Source organism: Pelecanus crispus, chromosome 3 (assembly GCF_030463565.1).
Source record: "Pelecanus crispus isolate bPelCri1 chromosome 3, bPelCri1.pri, whole genome shotgun sequence".
In the NCBI taxonomy this organism is placed as follows: domain Eukaryota; kingdom Metazoa; phylum Chordata; class Aves; order Pelecaniformes; family Pelecanidae; genus Pelecanus; species Pelecanus crispus.
Genome location: NC_134645.1, coordinates 69,065,469 through 69,087,063, shown reverse-complemented (window position 1 = coordinate 69,087,063; position 21,595 = coordinate 69,065,469). Strand labels below are relative to the sequence as shown.

General features: G+C 38.9%; 1 protein-coding gene across 1 annotated transcript in view; it reads right to left on the bottom strand.

The window, feature by feature from the left end:
• Positions 1–860: 860 nt before the first annotated feature.
• MOXD1 (monooxygenase DBH like 1) overlaps positions 861–21,595 on the bottom strand; it is a 50,760-nt gene continuing 30,025 nt past the window's right edge. The window contains exons 5-12 of the mRNA XM_075708339.1: positions 18,324–18,503; positions 15,926–16,028; positions 14,005–14,171; positions 12,370–12,561; positions 9,534–9,593; positions 7,434–7,576; positions 3,760–3,928; positions 861–1,025 (exon numbers count right to left, since the gene is read on the bottom strand). Coding sequence (XP_075564454.1) covers positions 861–1,025; positions 3,760–3,928; positions 7,434–7,576; positions 9,534–9,593; positions 12,370–12,561; positions 14,005–14,171; positions 15,926–16,028; positions 18,324–18,503 — 1,179 coding nt within the window. The remainder of the gene's footprint in view (positions 1,026–3,759; positions 3,929–7,433; positions 7,577–9,533; positions 9,594–12,369; positions 12,562–14,004; positions 14,172–15,925; positions 16,029–18,323; positions 18,504–21,595) is intronic.

Sequence of the window (21,595 nt, the reverse complement as noted above, 5' to 3'; positions counted from 1 at the left end):
GGCCTACTGTGATGCTTGGCATGTGTTAGCAATATCTCCTGCCAGGCTCGTACTCCTGTTCTCTGTGCGTGCCAGAGCCTGGTTGTGAGACAAATCTTTATTGCTACAGCTATCCAGATCAAATCTACTAAAGGTGTGCCTACCCCTCTCCAAAGCTTTACTCTCTGTACAAATACCTTAAGACAAAAGAAAGACACTGAATTGGCAGGGAACTGGGCAAGAGATAAAGAACAGAAAGGCAGGGGGGAGAAATCCCTGCCAAGCTGAAGGACTTGTACAGCAACCGTTATGCAGAGATTTGGGGTTCATCCCTTTCACACCCGTAGCACTCGCTTCTCTTAAGGTGGAGAGACGGCTTGCAATGTGTTGCTCCCAGAAATGTCCTCCCTGAATGAATCCTTTCTGTAGCTTTACATCAGGTGTCAATCAGACACGCCCAAATACATGTTTGCAAGACCTGTCCATACAGAAATAATTTCCTAACCTGCAGATGTCAAGAACCAAGACAAAATAATACAGCACACACCAGCTTGAATGTGGTTAACTAAGTTGCTTTTAGTTTATTAATTTTACCCATATACATAGTTGGTTTTGAAAACACCACGTGAAAGAGCCAGGACAAAGTGTAACAAAATGGTACGGGAAAAGATTCCAATATGCAACGTGCCAGTGTACCTACTGTGTTTTGTACATACTTTATACTGAAAACCAAAAAACCCACAGTTTTCAGAGGAAGTACACATTTTATTTTGAACTGGCAAATTTAGTTTATTAATATGTAAAAAAATAAATCTACAATAGCAACAGTGCAAACACATCAGAACTTGCATGGCATACAGAACACAAATGAATAAAAATTATTATACAAAGGGCCCAATGTTTCCTATGGTACTGGCTGTGACATGTACAACAAACAACAGGGTGAGGAATAAACTGCAGCGTAAACAGGAAGATGAGCTGCATATTACTGGTTCTGTCTTGTATGGTCTCTCTATTTCAGGGGGTAAAGCTGTCATGCCTTGGATCTGCAATTAAAATAAAAATTGATCAGAGCTTCCTCACATAAGATTAGAAATCTGTATTTTGCTCTCTAACTAGTTGGCAGCTTGCATGAGAATCTATTGTTAGTTTTGTACTGGGGTTGTGACTCACTGTGGAGACTTCAAGCATAGTAAAAATATTAATATATTGCACACCAAATGATCAGCCAGTGTGCACATCCATTGTTCTCAGCTTGGGAACAGCTGTACACACTGGCATCCTCTCCAGTAAAGCAAGTTTAGGCTTTTGTTGGTTGATTTGTATGACCTTATTTTGCTTTGTGGGATTGTTTGGTTGGTTTGGGTTTTGTTTTCATCTTCCTGCCAGATAAAAATGGAAGTTTATAGTGTTACAGTGTGTCCTGGTTTCGGCTAAACCACGACACAGTGCTATAGGGATATTGGATGATATTTGAATGTGTTCATTTGTACATACAAGGCTTACACTTGCATGTACAAGGTAGTTAATTGTGCACACATTTATTTCACAGAATCACAGAGGGGTTGAGGTTGGAAGGGACCTCTGGAGGTCATCTGGTCCAATGTCCCTGCTTAAGCAGGGTCACCTACCGCAGTGTCCTCTTTCTATATGTTGAGCATGTTTTACTCTTCCCTTACAACTCAGTGCAATTTTTCACGGAGTTAGACATAACTACCTGCCTGTCCTGGCTTTGACATAAAATTGGAGAGATTTAGGTACACTGCTTGGCTATGCTTTTCCTAAATGTACTCCCTACACGTTAAAGAAAAGAAGCTATGTAAAAAGTGAGCCACTGGACACAAACATTTTTGGAAGTTTGAATGCCAACCTGCACAGCATGTACTTGCTTTGGGTTTTTTCCATGTTGCAATTATCCTGCACTGCAGAAAAAATAAAAAATCTAAATATTGACTTAATCTTAGAAAACACAACACAAAGCTAAAACTGATCAAGGGACCATTCCTACAGAAGGATGAAGGTATTTTCAACTCACTTCCTCTGCTTCAAGTTTTTTTCTTCTTGTAACAACTCACGGATTGTTTGGCTATTCAGGTTAAATCTGTTCTTGATTTTGATGAGGATGGCCAATTTAATGTAATATCACTAATAAGGGAAGGGAAAGGAGAGAGTCCTAATCTTAGCTTTGATGAGTATGCCCTAGTCATTTGAAATAGGAAACTATGATTAAAAGGAAGAACAAAGCACTCCCAGTTCCAGTGAGCTCACTCTTTGACTACTTTCTTTAAGTCGTAAGTATTGTTCCTTCATCCTGTAAGATAAAGGGGAGCAGCATTTTCCAGAAAGCATACCATTTAAAAAAAAAAAGCCTATCCCCTCCTGATAAAATTTCTGTGTGCTTTTTATCATCTGAACTTGTCCTCTGACAAAAAATCAGTGAGAGAGTGGCTATGCAGCTGCTACAGGCCAGCAGTTGCAAAGGTCAAGAAGTTTAACCAAAACTGGTGAATAGTCACATGTACTGTCAATAATGACTTTTCACAGAAGGTCTGCAGTGGGACAAATATTAGAAAAAAACAGAACTTCTTTGATTACTTATAGCATACTGTATTTCATTGACATCCCATGGGCAGAACAGTCTGATTGATGTTGGAAAGACCTGAGAACGCTGCTGCAGGAAGGGCAATTTCTCCACCACCTGAAAGCACTGTGTGACCCACTACGAGGCAGCATGGGCTCTTTGGCAGGGTGAGGAGAATGAGGCAAAAGTCCTTTCCTAGGAAGTATTTCATCAGTAGCAGCTGGTACAGCTCTGTTAGGCTGGCCTAAAATCATGGTAGCAGATAAGCCAGTACAATGAGATAATCTCCCCTTCTGAGCAAAAAAGCTCAAAAAAGTAAAATGGAGTCTTGAAATCGGACTCTGTAAAGGAGTTCAAGGACCAATACATATTTTTCAGCATCTCCTTCAGGTATGATACTATGCACTAGTACTTCTTTATAAACACACAGCAACACTAAAGATGACAGCTTTTCCAGCAGTCCTGTTAAAATACCAGTAGACATTTAGAATAAATAATAACTTACTGGGGAATTATTTTCTGTCTTACAGTTTTTTTCATCAAAAGAATTGGGAAAGGAAAATTATAGAAAATAAAATCTTCCAAAGGTGCACAAAGGAAACAGACAATCCAAATGTACTTTTTTGGCCCGATACTATAGACATCTCTAAGACACAAGACCAACAAAAAAGCAAGAGATATTGGAAGAGTCCTCGTATAACTTTAGGTAGTCTAGATGCCTGAGGTAAGAAGTTAGATTCTTGAGGCTCCTTTATGCAGTCAGTAAGCTTCCCCCTATGGACTGACTCAGAGAAGAAACCTGATTTAGGGATTCTGAACCATCCATTGCAAGACCCTAACATAAGTCCCTGACAATGGAGGCAGCCAAGGGAAAACAGCTAACTTGGTCACATAATCTGGACACATATGGTTACTCTCTGATCAGTCCCAGCTACACTGAAAGACTCCATACTCTTCTTACTGATCCCAAGTGCTGATCAAAGCTCCAACTTTTCTATTCTTTTTAAATGCTTCTAGAACCTGAGTGAGGTGAAAGCATTGATGAAACATTGTCCTCATTTGTTATTGTATGTAAATGCAATGTAGCCATGTAGACAGTCTGAAGGCATATAACCAGGTACTTATTCATACACACTGAAGCACAGTAAATCACATTTGTTTCATGGCATTGTTGCCTCCTTTTCAACACTTAGACTTACCGACCATTCTGCATTATCTGTTTTTGAACATCTCACGTTCACTGGTAGTTTAAGCACAAGTTCATTATAGGAGAGACCCTCCGATCTGGACCATTTGAATTTGTTCATTGCATCCATAAAAGACAGGTTTTTATATTGCTTAGGACTCTTGATAATGAAAGGCCAAGTCCTAGAAAAAAAAGAAAAAAGATTTTAAAAAATAGATAAATACCATCAAGTTGGAACTGATGAGGAAAAGCTTTTGGAGAATCTACCCAGAAAAAGAGAGGTACTATTAACATGTATATTATGCCTAACTCACATTCTCAGCTAAGTTCTCTGCTACTGAAAACTGATGCAGTTTCATTGATTTTAACAGACTTACAAAAGTTTGTCAGCAGTTTAGGACTTGCTGCCAGATGCTTTTAGAAATGAAAGTCTTTAAGAAGAAGACTTACATTGCTGTTCTCTGATCTACAAACCGAACACACAGGCAATACAAACCAGATCTTCTGTTGTAACTTCTCAAAACAGAAAAAAGCCACACCCTCTACTAGGCTTGGCAGACAGTGTTGTAAAGAAACATTTGCCATTAGAAAGCTGCTTCCAGATGGCTTTGCCAATCTCTGGTCATAACTCAGATAATAGGTCAAAACTCAGCCTAGCACAGGAGTTGCTCTAACACGCATTGGTTGGCAGCAATGTAAAAAGAACAAATGAGACTAACTGGTGTTGAGGCCATTGCCTCCTGGCATGTCCCTGAATGCTGGCTGCAAGGGGACTTTTGGTCAGGGGTGGGATAGAGACCTGCTGTGCTGCTGTGAGAGATCTATTTGCCCACGTGTGGGAATCCTCCCCATGAACAAGTGAGGCCAATCCCATTCCCCACCAGCCAAAGATGTGGAAAGGGAAGGAATGAGATTTCTTGTATTTCATTTAGTAACAAAACCTCAAAATTAATAATGAAGGAAAATTTAAAAAAAAACCCAAACAAACAGGTAAAGAAAACCTTTTCCATTGTTCTTGCTTTCTCCTTGTTGACCCTACTGCAATGAATGGAAACACCATGGCGGACAGGTCAGGTTTTTAAAAACACAAAGTCCAGCAGAGCTTGTGGAAGAATGAAAGTAGCTAAAATTTTATCTAAGTACTAATTAATACTTTGGTTGGAGCATTACTTATCTTTTCAAAGCACTTTAGACAGATCTGTGTTAACTTACAGTAGGCTGTCTCCCACTTGCTTTAGGTAAAGTGCTGCCTATGCCGAAGTTCTGCTCTACTCAACACCTAGGCACAGAGGACATAATTTTAATCAAGCACCTATTTTACACTATTGTGGCCCAATCGCTTTCATCTCAGCTCCCCATGACTCATACCACTGTCTATGCGGCCAGACTGAGGAAAAAAAGTTTTAATGTAAGCCCCAGTGCCTTGATCCTGCTTCCAGTTTGCCTTCATGTGTAAGTCAAGAAAGACTTTAGAGGAGTCAGTGAGGCAATTGCAGTGTAAGACTGACACAAGAGAGATGAGTATCAGGTCACATATCCTTAGGCTGACAGAGCTTAATGAAACAAGAATTGTGGATTAGGTCATAAATACTAGAGGCATTAATAATCTCTTCTTCTAATTACTATTCCATTTGTGGCAGACAGTCTGCATACTTACTCTATTCAAAACATCTTTATTTCCCCAGGCCAAATGTGCATTTTTTCTTTAAGTACAGTTATCATGAATGAACACTCAAGAGAGCATACATTTGTTAGAATATTTTCTTTCTAAGCTCAGAAAGACTCTTTTAGCTACGACTAATTTAGAAACTGTTCTCCCTGTATTACAAGAGATTTTAAGTAGAAATAGTGTGGAAAATGAAGTAGACATTGATTGCTTTGTGCCTTTCTTTAAACTCTTCTGTCTTGGATATAAATTTCAGAACTAAGACCCATAAGCCTGTACATCAAATTACTTTGCAATAATAGTTTTAAATGGTTTTGTTAAGATAAACTGTATAAGGAAAGACAACTCTTAAAATTTAAATGTGATGACACACTATTAGTCTATCCATTTTATTTTAAAATCTTACTATTACCTTATTTTAGTGCAGCTAACAATACAAATGTAATTCCCCTTTCACCACTAATAATGCATTCTATTTTCTATTGTTTGATTTTTTTTTCTGCACTTCATTCATTTGGGAAATTTCCTCTTTAGACTATTCTCACTCTGTTTACAAACACTTCCACTGCTGATCTGCTATTGAAATGCCTTAATTTTAAGCACTGTAAGGAACACTTAAAAACTGAAATATGCTATTTATTGATTTTTATATAATCACACACATTTATGCTGTCTATAGTGAGCTTCCTCCCATCTCCTACCAAAATTTAAATTTTATGTTAGATTCTGGAAATCACTCTTGCTCTTAGTGAGCAATATCGTTGTGCAGGTCATCCCACTGACATTAAAGGGCAGAAAAGCCAGATCCAACAACACACTGGGAAGCATTTTTTTCTTGCCGAGGATTCTCATGATGAAGGACAGCAAGACTTCTGCTGACTTACTGGAGAAACTGTAACACCTTGTTTAAATTTCACCGGCCTGTGGTTTACCCCAGCAGTCAGATGCCAGCTGAATTGCACAGACCTTCATGGTGGCTGTTACAGATCCTGAGTCACCTAAATGGTAACAGCCCCCCACCCCTTGCCATTCACAGAAGGGATATTTAATATTTGTGGAGCACTAAAGTAGACAGATCTTACAACAAAATGATATTACTCCTTTTGAGCTGAGCAGCAGGCCAATATTCAGATTCTTGTGGGTTATTTTTACTAGGAAGAAAAATTGATGAATGAGCTTGGGGTTTTTCTTTCTGACATGGATTTACATCAAAAATGTGCAGCGTCCTTCTTCCCTGAACAGCAAGAATCCAAGATTTGGGATTCAGCGTCTTTGCACAGCATTGCAAGCCCCCGCAGCCAACAGTTCACCTGAAAAGCTCTTTTCTTCCTTTTGGCTAGATTCCTGCCATTGGTTCCATGTTTTTCTCTCTACTTACCTTGCATATCATCCTCTGACTTATTCTCCCAGAGCCTCCAGTTCTCTCATTTCTCTCCATCATGGTGCTTATCTACCATTTATCTTTTACTATGAACAACTTACTATTCTCTCAATCCCTCCATTTCCTTTCTAACTTCCCCTTTTGTGCATTTTTGTTAGTGTCACCAAGACAGCATTAAGCTCTGTATTTGACCAACAGTTCTAGGATCTGGTTGTACCGACTGACTTCAGCAGAATTACTGACAACACCCATGCTCCCAAACTCCTTTCTCAAAATTATCTCTATATATGTGAAACACTGATATGTTTTAATAAATTGATAGATTTGAAGCATTGATATGAGATTGATACATAGTCTTTTTACAGATGGTTGTGGTGAAAAAAACCTGCTGTGAGAAACGTTATTTCCTTAACAGAAGGAACTGATTTTTTATTTAAAAAAAAAAAAAAAAAAGAGAGATGCTAAATAATTTGGCAGGAGAAATAAGTAGCAGCACAGCATATTGACCAAAAAGAAGTGGCATGAGCCACCCTGCAACATGTTGCACTACCAGAAAGAAATAAAGGTCATATAAAAATGACCCTGTAATCCCACAGACAGAAATAGAGGTGCTACACATATTCATAAACATTTTACTTGCCTGACTGGTCTATAGATTTCCTTAACACCAATGAACTGGAGCTGTTCCATTATATCTGGAATACTTGCACATCGGGTGAGGTTGATTCTCGGGTAATAGAGCAGATACGACAGGCACATTTCATTCCTGGTGCTCAGACCACCCTGAAAATGTGATTTTTCTTTAAATCATTGGAATCCCACAGATAAAAACACTGATTAGCATTTATATGCTAATGAAACATGTATCAGGAGGCCCAATTAAACAGGTTTGTCTTGCACATTAGGTTGTCGAGTTGCAAGAAGTTATTACATAATTAATTACAAAACACACTGCAAGCTCAAGCAATAGCTCTCAAGCTTAAAAGATGTCAGAAAGAACAACTATCAATAAAATAAGACTCCTATTATGTTGAAGAGTACTATCTGAGAAGTTCAGGCTTATTTTCAGCTGTCTCCAAGGCACTTATATTTACCATGTTTCATAAAAAGGGCTTCAAAGTGGAGCAAATATAGAAAAAATCTGGTAAGATAATTAGTCTGTTAGTCAATAAGAAATTAAATGAGCTTTGCCTACTAAAATGGAGGCCGGGATGAATATGTATCTATATGGACTGTCCTTGTAAGTACTTATGTAGATAAAGAGTAAGAAAGAAAAGAGTTAACAGATAATGTTTACTCAAGAACAAATGAGCACTAAATATAAAATAATTAATTAGAGTAAGATTTTTAGCTAGCAGAAGAAACAGACTTTTAAACAGTCTTCCATTGAGAGCCATGGGGCAAACAACTAATTTAAAATTAATCTTGGTAAATATGGACAAGCTTATGAACTGCACATTCCTAAATCCTGTGTGGGAACGGTTCCACAAATCCCACAGAACCACAGGAATAGGAATGGAGAAGACAAAACACATGAACCAAGGGCCAAGAGCTAGTGTGATCACCACACAGGAAAATAGGACAAAAACTCAAAAGCCTTCAATCTCACTCTTTTGCTTTTCTTTATATACCTACTGCATGTGCCTACATGCAAGCCATGATTCAGGGAGAGATATCCCTGTGCTCTCTGGATGCCAGGAACAGGTCTTCCTTGCCGAACAGAAACCCCTCAGGTATCACCTCCCGGAGGTCTGGATCCAGCCCCTCTTGAGGAAGCAGGATAAGCCCCTGGCAAAGGCTGGGTGCCAGCAGCTACATCCCTCCCATAAACATAGCAGGTCTGGCATCACTCTCTATTTTCATAGCCAGCTGGCATAGTCATACTCATGTCCCAACAACCAAATTTGCTTCACCTCCAAAACCAAGTGGCCGCATCACAATGGCCGGTGCCTGGCCGCTGCTAACCTAAAAAGCTGTTCCTGGGAGACCGTGCACTGCCATGTGCCAAACCTGAGCCAGACCCCCTTGACCCCGAAGGGGATGCTCACCCCCTGGCCATGGCCCTGCCTTGTCCACTGCCATGGACATGCACCCAGGGCTGTGGCACAGCCGCTCCTCTACCCTTGGCTGCAAGAGTGGGACGGTACAGAGACGGCTTCTCCTGCGCTGCCCCGGGGTCAGCAGCTGTCTGGGAGGGTCTCTGTCTCTGGAAAACCCACCTCATGAGGAAGGTAACATGCAGAGGCTCACTGCACCCAGCCTCCTCCTCCCAGCCCGAAGGGCCTGCACTCTGCCTGGATTCTACGTTAGGCACAAAAGCAAGTGGTGCCATCTTGGTCACGGCATAAGTAAAAATCAAAACACAAGAACTGGCAGTTACAACTTCAGGGAAAAATGTGTAACAAATTCATAAAAATAATTCATTAGAATATGCAGAATATGCATGTTAATACATGTTATGAAGAAAGCACTCCTTATACTAGCGAAGATCTTTTATGAGCTGGCTTGCTTATTTTTATAAACTAGCCATATGAATGCCTTACACAAGAGATCAGACTATTATCATAATAGTCCTGATGACTTTAAAACCTAAGAATTTATGAAAGGAAATATAATACATAATTACATGCACACAGGCATTAGTAAGTAAGGTCACACTTTTTAATAGTGTTTTATGAAAAGGATTTTAGTCCCCAATATTATCTGTGTACTTATTTTGATCCATTAAAACTTTTCTTACCCATGTCATGCGAATTCGGTCCACAGTACTGTAGTGACATTCTGTGATTAAATTATCCCCCTGAAACACAAGATTTAGGAATTTCACAGTTCTGAAGTTTATCAACACCAGCTTCAGGTAACCACAGATGACAGCAAACACTTAAGAAATAAAGATCAGAGCAGCGGATACAACTTTCTGAAAGAGCAAAGGATTAGGTAATTGGTATACGTTAAGGCTTTGGCACTTAGCATTCATATTATCCCAGATCCTCAGGGATCCCCCCTGGATTTAAAAGGAGTCTTATTAAGAGTCTGGTCTGCTTTTTTAAAATAGAAATGGAGGTGCCCAATCATAATCCTATTTTCAGGAAAATTGTTTATGTAGACGATGTATACACATGATTCTTGCTCCAAAACTCATCCACTGCTACTTTGGATAGCTTTCCCCAGGCTAATTTATCCTGCCAACTTCAATAGAAATACTTGCCAAATGAGGAAAAGAAGGTCTTCCACATCACAACAACAACTATTTATTTGCCAAGCCTGGGAGTAGAGGAGTGGCAGGCAAAGACTCAACTACATTGACAGATATGTATGGGAAAGGCTGAATACTTACCTTCTCAAGTACCTATAATTAACTTTTTGCTGTCTTGACAAACTGATCTACTGTTTGGTAGCAACTTTATTCCCAGTACCTAATCAAATACAAATCTCAAAATCACCATGATAATCAAGTGGAAATTAAAATATTGAAGAACATAGCCAGACATCAAAAATCTGGTATTTTGTGGCAACTTCGCATCACAAGGATGTCAGAGATTTATTTGGTTTTGTTCATTTTTTTGTATCATCATCTTCCCTTATCACCCATTGTATTAATCTTCCCTGAAAAAAACAGATCACCCTTCAAACGTTGAGAATTTCTTCTTTCCTGCAGGCTGTCTTGTTGCCAGATCAATGCTAGTACTAACTATACTCGGTTCTGCTGGAAGAAGGTGCGTCAGCCTTGTGTTGGCCAAATGAAGACAGAGCTTTCTGAAGCAGTGTGTACTGGAACAGCTTCGCTGCTCCCAGCAGGAATATGCTGGTTCCCACCAGTAAGGTCTCTGGCTCTCATGGCTTACAGACTGGATAACATTCACTAAAAGTGAATGTGACATTAGATCTTTTGCTTCCAAATTCAGAAGAGAGTGCTATTATGTGAAGAAAGTAAATAACCAGGACTCCACAGGCTGAAAGGATACACCCTGGAAGAGTTGGCAGAAGGAGAGAGTAACAAGAACTCCTACAAAAATTTTTAGTAATTGATTAGACTGTGGTCCAAATTACACCAGAATGATGTATGTAAAGCTGTACTGGTAGTTTTGCATGAGATGAAAACAATAAAAGGCATGAAAAAGGCTCACTTCAGAGAAAGAATTCCAGATTCTACTTGAGCTGTCTTCTTTAAGTTGCTGATACTATCAAATACCTCTTTTAGTCTTTCTGCTGTCTACTCCCTTTTGTTCTTGAATTTAAGAGGCTTTTCTCTATAATCTGCATGGATTTTCCTAAAAATATTACAGGTTTTCTCTGCAAACCTGTCATCTTCTGCCAGCCCTGTTCCTAAACCCTTCAACACTTCTTTCCTGGAGGAGGTAACACCAGTTTGTCTTTGAAGTTCCTGAGGAGTACGAGCAGTTGGACTTCAAAGAGTAAATGCTGCACCTGAACATCCAGGTTTTGCTGTAGAAATCAAATTAGAAAGTTAGCATTTTAGCTTCTTGGCTTTAAAGGACAAATATCAAAGTATGCCAGTGTGGGAGAAGAGACATAAGAGAGGAAGAGGCTTGAAGAGAAGCCTAGAAATTTAAACTATGGGGCTCCTGATCGTACTTGAAGTTCCATCATTGCAATGGTCTTTTCAGCTCCCTTTCCCTTGCTGGCTCCAATCATAAACGATATCCACTTGTTTGATATTGTGCATCTGACCAAGTCCATGAAGTAATGGGCTTGTTCACATGCACCAGGACAAGCACATTTCCAGCTGCTCTGCTGGCCAGATCTGGAACACCCAACCTTTGCAGCATTAAACTTTCTGTCCTCAGGCCAAAGCTTCAAAAATAGATGCCGGCTGGAACTAACAAAGGTTGAGTGAATAATTTTTAAATGAGTGACTCATCCAAAAAAATATAGACTTTTTTCATGCAATACCTATGATAGCTACTGCTTTATAATATAATTGCAGTTGGGATTTTTCTAAAAGATATATTACATTATTATCACAAAAACAGTAAATGGAAATGCATGATTTCTTCTTCCAAAGGGTTTTGTTTACTCAGTGAAACCTCATGTGGAACATGAGCATAGAGTTTCACTCTCAACAACAAATAAAAATGTGAAAAAAACAGAAGGCTTGGCTGATTTGTAGACATGTTTGCAAGGCTGGATACTTGCTGTGTGCAAATACTCAGGATGTGCTACTTGTTGTTCCAACAGCTCCATAAAGCCATGCAGTGGTGTTTCTATTCTTCAGCTGGCTGGATGCACAAAGACAGTGTAACCAGGCACAGGTGTGATTTTATAATCTGCTTTGTTCAAGCATTTATAACAGTAAAGAACAAATCAAGTAATTGTGGACACCAAACATACCCAAAGTATTCTTGGCCTGAATTGATGGGCCAAGCCACTTCTGTAGTGAATTGGGTGGACACTCCTGAAACACTGCAACTTTAATGCATTAGCCACTCTGCGATAAGTGGAAAAATGAACAAAACATTCAAGAAATTCTGTAGCAAAATTAATCCTAAATGTGAGTAAATGTTAGGCACATGATCTCTTAAACACTTTCAGGGAAAGAATTAAGAGTGTCATACTGGCAAGATGGTTCGTTCTTCTTTCAGATACTGAAACTCCTGGAAGTTGAAGTCAAACTCATCATCATAAGCAAGCAGCTTCTGCTCCTCGCCGTTGTGGAAGTGGCGCATCCTGATAGCTCTGCCAGCAAGATGAGCGTGAAGAAGAACTGCAAACACATGAATCCCAGCAGGTCTCTCAGCACCTAGAGCCTGGCCAGGGGAAAGCAACGCCATCAGTGCGCCCAGATGCAATGTAATGTAATGTAATGCAATGTACAAACAGAGTGAAAATATATTAATAAAGGTATTTTACATTCCATCAGTTTACAGCAGTCTGGAGCAAAACCAAATCTGTATGTGAAATTAAGGTTTTATATACAAAAAACGCTAGGTTTTTTTCTGTGATTTTATTTTTTTAAATAAAAATGTGTTTTGACTCCTAATGCACACAGTTTTTATGGAAGTCAACTGGACTGCCAATAATTCACAATAAAGACTTTCAAGGTTATTATACTAAAACCTGCAAATTATTTTACTGTTATTAGCTGATACTGCTGAATGTGGGTGTTTGTTGTGGAAAAGAATTTCTATGCAGTTATGAATGATGTTATCATCAATATTGTGCCAAGAAAAGCACTTTAAATTAAGAGGCTGTAATTACAATATTCTCTACTTCCCATCTTCAAGTCAACTGGTAGTGAAATACTGTAGGTTTACATCTGAAACTTTTTCCAGGTCAAAAACATTTTAAAATTAACTTTTCCAAATTGAAACAAATCTGACATCACTCCCATTCCAGCTCAGATCTACGGATCTGAACTTTTGGTAGGCTGAACTTTAATTCTTGTTCAGAGCCCAAACTAGAAATAATCTGTTATCGCAATACTTTTCAAGTACATCCTTAAGGTCAGAAACCTCACGATAATAGACTACTCAAGTGCTTTCAGGCTGGAATATGCTATGACAATATGAACCATTTAACACCACCAAGAACAAACCTAAATTCTGTATCTAATTTGCCCTTCATTCCAAACCACATCATAAAAAGCAGGCATTGATTCAGCCTTTCTCTATAAATGACAAAGTACATGAGAATCTCTCATGATATCTTAATCACAGATTTTAGACAATGCTTCCATTATCTGTAGGGATATTTAAATTATCTTAATGAAACCAAGTGTTTAATGAATGCATATTTTTTGTACTTTGGGCCATACAACAAAACCTGTTCAGGTCTTTAGTTTCTGTGGTTGGTCTAAGAATACCTTTCAGGCTTTCACTTCACTATAAGGAGCCTTTTGCACATGCACAGATCTTAATTAGTCTCTCTCAACATTTTTTCTGGGCTAGCTATTCCAGGCTATTAATAGCTTTGCCATGGAAAGCAATGTATGCTTATACACTGAACACACAATTAAATCATCACAAGCACTGAATCACTCAATATTACTCATATCAGTAAAGCAACCTGAATACTGAGCAGCCCAAATACCCAGATCAAAAAGACTCGAAACAATCTGGAGGGCAGCATGTAGCAGAAGCCTTTGCTCACATGTCTTTAATCGGTAACTATCAATCTTCCCAAGAAGTTAAAGAGGCTGTCCAAAACTATTTCTAAGAATGAAAACCAATGGATTCAGGCAGGAGACATACCTCTTCCAGACATTCCAGTGTGCAGTGACCCTCTGACACAAATTCAGGCATGCCCGGTGGGATATTGTGGAAGAGGCTGACCCAAAGACCGGCTTCAATAACTCCAGCATCGTATTTCCTTAAAACTGGAGTATAAATTAGCCTCAGACCAGAGTTATCTATCAAACCTGCAACAAAAGAACACAGTCAGCTGTGGCTGTAAACCAGTATTTAAAAAAAAAAAGAATATTAAAAATCCAATTGTTTCACATTTTTCAAGGCTTATCCTAAGCTTTTTACATGAAAATTGAGGAATTAACCTCAATAACCTGGAAATGAGTCAAACCATATGCAGGAAGCAATAAATAGGGGCAACCCACATGAGGGATTTTAAACATGGTATGTTGATATCTGTGGTGTTCAGATCTGAATGAAAAATATGTGCTGCCCGTAGCCCCTGTGTCCCTTCCACTAATTTATTCAACATGGACTTCAGAGAAATGAAGGTAGATCACAGGCAAATCAAACAATACAAGGAAATAATAAGACCTAAAAAAGGTGCCATGTATGATTTTCAAATGAAATATTTCAAGCAAAGCTCAAAGTTATGGTTTTTTTCTTTAAAATTTTCAAGCTCTGTGGTGTCTTCTACTTATGAATTAATCTATTCCTCCACCTTGAGCCCTAGCATTAATTATATTTTTACTTTGTTTTGAATAGCCTGTCACATTACAGCATACCTCAGATGACCAAATGCATACCTTTTGCAATCTTTCCAATTAAGAAAGCATCAACTAAACATATGAAAATTGGATTCCTAAATCCCAAATTTGACAATAATACCAGTACCTTGAGTAAAGTAGATGAGAGAACTACATAGGATTTAATGCTGCACTCACTCAAGGACTTCTCTTGATATCAAAAAGTAGTCTAAAGAACCAAAGCCTGATGTAAAAAGGTTGGGGATACAATCAATTCACAAAGTTTTTCTGCATGTGACTTCTCAGGCTTTCAGGTAATATTTGATGGAAAAGCATGCAACACCAAGCATGCAAACGAGGTTTACTCTATCCCGCACAAATGTGCATGCTGAAGGGCAATAGTCTGTCATTAAACAAAACAGTTTTGAGATAGTTTGTCTAGAACAACAACAACAGGGTGAATAACAGTAAGACAAAACACCATAACCCACACAGATGATTTTATTTAAACACGTGGGGGTGTAAAGAAAGGCCAGTACACTGTGCAGCACTGGATTTTACTCAGTTATATATAGCAATCACCAGAATATTCTCAGGTACAGTGGCTCAATAAACTTTTGTTTAAGAACAAAAAAGTATCTTTCCAAAAGTTAGCTTTAAAGTTGCCTAGATTTTCTGGGCTTCCTCGTTTTTTTCCTTTTGCTTCTTCTAAATGGAAATTAATTTTAGAAAGAAGATAAAAAAACACCTTTATAAATTAAAATCTTATCTTTTAAGACAAACTGCTTTTACCCAGTGAATGGTCTACAGCAACTTGAGTCTATACTTCACCTTCAGAAACTGCCCACAGTTCAGGTAGATGTCTTAAAAAAATGATTAAAAAAAACTAATAAAAGGCTCATTCACTGTGTTGCTGTCTCACAGCTTGGGTGCTGTGCTGCTCTCTTTCAGTCTGGTTGGATTTCCCAGCAAAAGGAAAGGAGAGAGAGATAACATGAAGAATGTAGTGATAAAAGGAGATGTATTCACCTGGTCCACAATTCTTTGTATATCTGAATCTCCCACTGACTTCAGGTTAAGCTTTTAAGAGCAGTGAGAAAAACACTGGGAACTGGTATTGAGCAGGGAAAAATAAGCCTCGGCTTTGTATTTGCTCTGTTTGCCATGCAATGCAATGAGAAGCACTTGTGTCTAGTACATTTTCCAATCTTGCATGTTTTAAAGAGTGTGAGGGTACAAACCTTCTGTATATGATGGATTGTCATAATGCACCTCCATAAGAACGAACTGAGGGTCAGCTGCTGTGCCAATGGATAAGCCAACGTGAGATGGGTAGGTGAAGCCCTGGAAATCAACACATGCATACAGAGTTAAGGTATTTTTGCCATGGTTAGGAGTTAATTTATTTTTATAAATACATCTACTTTCTTTTGCAATGACACAATCATTGCAGTTACAAAGGTAACTTCTTTTAAAACTTTCTGAACATGGCATTGTGGCATAATATATTTACTATATACTCAATGCACTAAGTAACTATGTCAATATAAAATAGTAGATCCCATGCTTGCTAGAGGATAAAGCCCTGAGCAAACTGGTCTGACCTCACCGCTGACCCTGCTTTGTGTAGGAGGCTGGACTAGAGACTTCTTGAAGTCCTTTCCAACCTGCACTACTCTGTGATCTTATGATTATTTATCCTGTATTTATTGCTTGAGCAGAAAAGGAAAATTCCATTTTAAATTTATAAACATTGCATCATAAAGCAGTTGGTCTGACAATAAAACCCTTATGAAAAAGTGACTCTACATTTTAAATGTTTCCCGTTTCTAAAAGCAGTAATTTCCAGAGAATACTGAGGTTGTCTGTAATTAGATTGTTTTTCCTGCACGAATCACTGCATTCTAAGTAAAATTATTTGAACAGTAAAGATGATCTTCATGGCTACATTTACATTAGCAAGCCATGTAGTGCAAAAGAAATAGCTCTGTATGGTGCAACAGCTTGTGCTGGACCCACTGTCCCCAAAAGATGCTCCTTTGGACAAGCTCTGGTCAGACCCCATGCACTGAACCCCTTTTATTGCTGGGAGGTGCTGGGTTCCCTGCATGTTCAATTTAACTTCATCCCACAAAGGGCTGTGGAAGTTCTCAGACCACTTGTGGTGAAAAACACCTTGGTAAGTGGGGATAACGGGGAGATTTACTTCAAAAGCTCACTCCTGATTCAAACTAAAACACCAGTATCTTCTAAGTGAACCCATTTACCAAATTCACTTCTATAGGAATTAATATGCACCATTTTATAGTATATAGCTAATATTTTAATATGCAATTTGAGATTTTAACTTTCTGAAATGTGCAATTTGGTATCCCAGCTTTCTTATGCTTGATGGACATTAATTAATTAATCGTAGTATATAGTAATAAACATTATCACCTCTGTTCTACCATAAGGGTAAACTGAGGTTAGTCAAGTGAGTACTCCAGTAAACCTGAATGTAACCCAGATCTGCCAGATTCCTCTCTACAGATCTTTAACAACAGGATCATCCTTGCAAAAGCCTCCATAATGCTTGTCAAATGATAACTTATTTATATGAGTTTTTTATTTCACTTAGATTAAGACAGTTGAAAGTACAAATACTAGGTCAGAGCATAGCTGATGGCAAAAATGAACAAAGCATACAACAGGGGTAATACTCATAGTGGATTAAACTTCTTTTGATGGGTCTGCGTAGCAGCTCTGGCTTCCTCACACTGCAGCACTCAAAGAGGGTTTTGGACTGCAGGATGGCAAATGAAGGCTTCAGAAACTATCCTCACCCCAGTCCCTCTCTGGGCCCACACCATCATTTGTGTGGGCACACGGTGAATCAAGTGGGCAAAGAAGGGGTGGGATTCTTTTTGGCAGTAATGCTACCTTATGTCAGCTGAAAGCATTAACTGCAGCCTAAATTAACGTGAAATAAGCTGAAAACACAGCCTGAGGTCAACATGGCATCAGAGACAGTGTTTTCTGTAGATATGCCCCATTGCCATGAGCAAAGTGGTCCTTGTGCTGGCTCTGCACTCACACAGGACCACTCCTGCGCTGAAATGATGTCTCTTTGGGCTGGGTAGGAAACTTCAGAATGGTATGCCTGAATGGGGCAACACTGTAACCAGGTCCTGGTGAGGCACAAAATTAATTAAATGTGTCTAACTTCATTTGGAAAATCTTGCCTCCATGTCTTTTATGCAGTCACCTACAGAGACTTGCTTTTCTTTCTGTCATTCTCCACAGGTAACAGACATTGGTCATTGCTGGAGGCAGTGTATTTCCGTATAAGATGGGCAAAGCTGCTATGGCAACAGACTTCCATGCTCCCAAGTCATCTTTCTTCCCCCAAGGCATCAACTGCCTCTATGCTATTTTCATTACTTTTAGCTTGTCACTCAGGATATTCATTGTATATCATACTTAAGAGGCCAACAAGAAGTTGAGGACTTACTGCTGAAGCATTTAGGGGTTGTGATTGTGTACCCTTAAAAATAGACAGATTAAGTTATCGCTAATATACTAGGAAGAAGCTTCATTATAATACACACCCTCCTAAAACCTCATTGATGAACCATGCTAGACAGACATTCATCCTACCTCTCCTCCAATGGCCCAAGCAAAAATGACCGTCTCACATGTAAGAAAAGAGTCTGGCATGTTGGGGTGGTAGCACTCATGCCCGTAGTCCAGCACACTGTCATTCAAATTGCTGCTGCACTGGTAGAGCAGGATATGGTGCACCAGATTCTCATGGCCTTTCTGGATCAATGGTTCAACCTGTCAATGTTAAAATGACAAAGAAAAAGAAAGAAAACACATCTCAGATGTGACTATTTCAATCCAGGTATGGAGACAGAACAAAATATTATATGCTGCATTTATTTTAAAAGAGGACACTTGATGTTAGATTATAGTTAGGCTGAGATGTTACTTCGGCACTCTGCAACCCCAAGCATTAAAAACGTCACTGCCCAAGTGCATCAAGAGGGGACAGGAAGAAAATTCTGTGTCTTGACAAAACCTCTGTTGCCATCTGTCTTATTCTCCCTTCTCCCACTCCAGTCTTGCACTGTCACTTGTCTTTCTCCCTGCCCAATCTTGTTTAGCCACGTTCCAGCATGAAGGGGATATAAACCAGCTCAAAGTCTGTTCAGCTAAACCAGCTTGGTATCTGAACTACTCAGAACTTTTTCATCCCTGTTTCTGCCTCTGTTGTACTATTTCAAACTAGAGCTGCCCATAGATTCTGTACTTCTAGGGTGAGCCTGGAGGTATACCCCACATTCCTCAGCAGCTCAAGATGGACTTTCAAATTTTTTTGACATCTACAAGAAATTAGAATTATTTTACAATCTGTTCAGTTGTAAAGACTTTATTAACATGAAGTCATTCCTGAGAGGTTGGGTGCTCCAGCCTGTTTATGGCAGTGATAAGCTGGAGGGCTCTCAGGGGTGCCTGGATGCCCCCAGTATAATTTGGCCACCGAACTTCAGGGTAGGCTGAAATTATTTCATTCCCATATAACACTGTTCACTCTCTGTTTGGATGGATGAAGTTAAATCATCTCTGTCAGAGATGCATCCCTGGGGCAAACATGAATACTTCTGAAAAAAATTATTTTGCTTTTCAGAAAGATCATATTCCACAAAATATCAGCATACAGAAAACAGTTTTTAAATTAAAGGAGTTTTTCCCTTGCTTTTGCTTTCAAAGATTGCATCCTGTTCTATTATATCTACCTTCAAGTTGAATATGATAAACATGAATGTTTTCACAAGCAAAGTATAGCTTTGGCAATGCAACTCTTAATATGTAGGGTGCCATGCAGTATTGTCTTTTAATATCAGGAAAGAGAAGGTATTTTAAACAGGCAAAAATGTATATACATCCTAACTTTGCACCCATTTGTTTTGCAAGCACATGAATCCCAGCTACCAGAAGACCAGAACAGGGTAAGCAAGAACAGTTTATTACATTATTAAAATATTTTCAGCACAATATTGTTACCAGAAGTTTATCTCTCTGCACTTTGTTCAAACCACTAAACCAATTACAAAAGAGGAAGGGCAAGAAGAAGCAACCGGAGCCTGTGCATATCAAGACCACCCTCCTTGATATGAATCTGCAAAATACCATTGAAGTTGGGCTCTTGGGGAGTCCAGCTGCTGCTGAGTACCTGCATGTCTGTCCAAGAAGTGCACAACCCAAAACCACCCACTTCACTGCACTTAGAAGTCAATGGAAGGATGCCAATTCACACGGATGCACCAAAGCTGTGTTCTGGTGGCAAGACTGAAATACTTCACAAGAGATCTTCTCTACTGTTCCCAGTAACCCTTATTTCAGTTAGCATTACCATCATCATCTATTACTGTACTATGGAAGTAAAAGGTATTTTTGAAGGAGATAAGAGTCAGTTTTCCCATCAGATAAGTCTTTATTCCCAAATAAATCATACTGACTGACAAAGATTCAGAAATCCATTTCAGCCTGATGTTGCTTCTTCCCTCTGCTCCGTCAAATACCTGCATCTTTATCCAAATACTGCAGAACCAAAACACACGCATATCATGGCAGCTTATATATTAAATGATGGTATATATCTCAAGAATTCAGAAGCTCCACATAATGTATAGGTTAGTCAGGGAAATGGTCATGGAAATATTATCCCTGTATCTACCAAGAAAAAAAGAGTATTTTTGTCCCAACATGTGATAGTTCTGCCTGCTGATACAAGATCCCAGCACCTGCTGTGCTTACAATCGCTACTTCAAAACCAACTTCCCCTCAAAACAATGGGACATCACCAAAATTAGAAACTCATATCCTGTCATCACTTTCTTAGTGTCAGTTACCTAAACATAACAGCACTTCAAAAAGTAGGTTTGTTCAGCTTTCTTTACTAAGGAGAAGAAAAAAAATAGAACAAACCCTTAAGCATGTTTCCAATGCAACTTGTGGGACAATTTATATTCTTCAGGTGCAAAAATAAATAATGAAAAGCAGCAGTGAAGTTACACTTTTTACACATTTTTATTACAACTTGTTTAAAAAGGTGTCACCTTTCTCCCTCCCCTTTAAAACAAATAGAGAAAAAAATAATCTGTTAACAAAAATCTTAGGAAAATCTCATTAATCACAAATAGTTCATTTCCCAGAAATGTATGGAAATATTTTAATGGCCAGCTCCCTAAGGATCACAGCATCATTCCTGATTGAAATGAGAGAAGGAACAGGAGCAGACCCCCTAGACATGTTGGGTTCCCTTTCTCTGATCCAGTGAATAGCTACTGTATTTACTTACTAGAGTAACTTCAGCAGAAAAGAAAATTAAGAAATATGATTTGATTCTCTATTGTAGTGATTAGCTGGAGCAGGGATTTAAACATGCCTTTCAACATCCCAGGTGAGTACTGCTCTTGCTACTCAGTCATCTGCTATTTTAGCTTATCGAGTAAGTCAGTTGGTTAGGCTGCCTCCCTCTTCCTCCCTCACTTTCCACAAAGAGCATCTGTACAGCTTAGTTTGCTCCAAGCTGAACAGAAATTCCAAAACCTCCTTTTTTTTTTTTTTTTTTTCCAAATAAACAAAATTCTTGTTTTCTGGCCACCCTTATGAACAATGATGAACAATGACTGAGTTCTTCAAATACAGGGCCAAATTCAGCAAATCACTAATGCATTTAAAGGTGCACATAAGTAGTCCCAGGTGTAAAATCAGTTGCTAGACCAGATATCTACAACTAAATATCTAGATCAGGGTGGCCTGGTTTCCAGAGTACTTGCAGCCCCAATGAATGATAAAACAATTTGAAAGGGCTCATCTCCTAGAAGGTTATTCCTATTTTAACAGACCTTTAACAGCCTTGA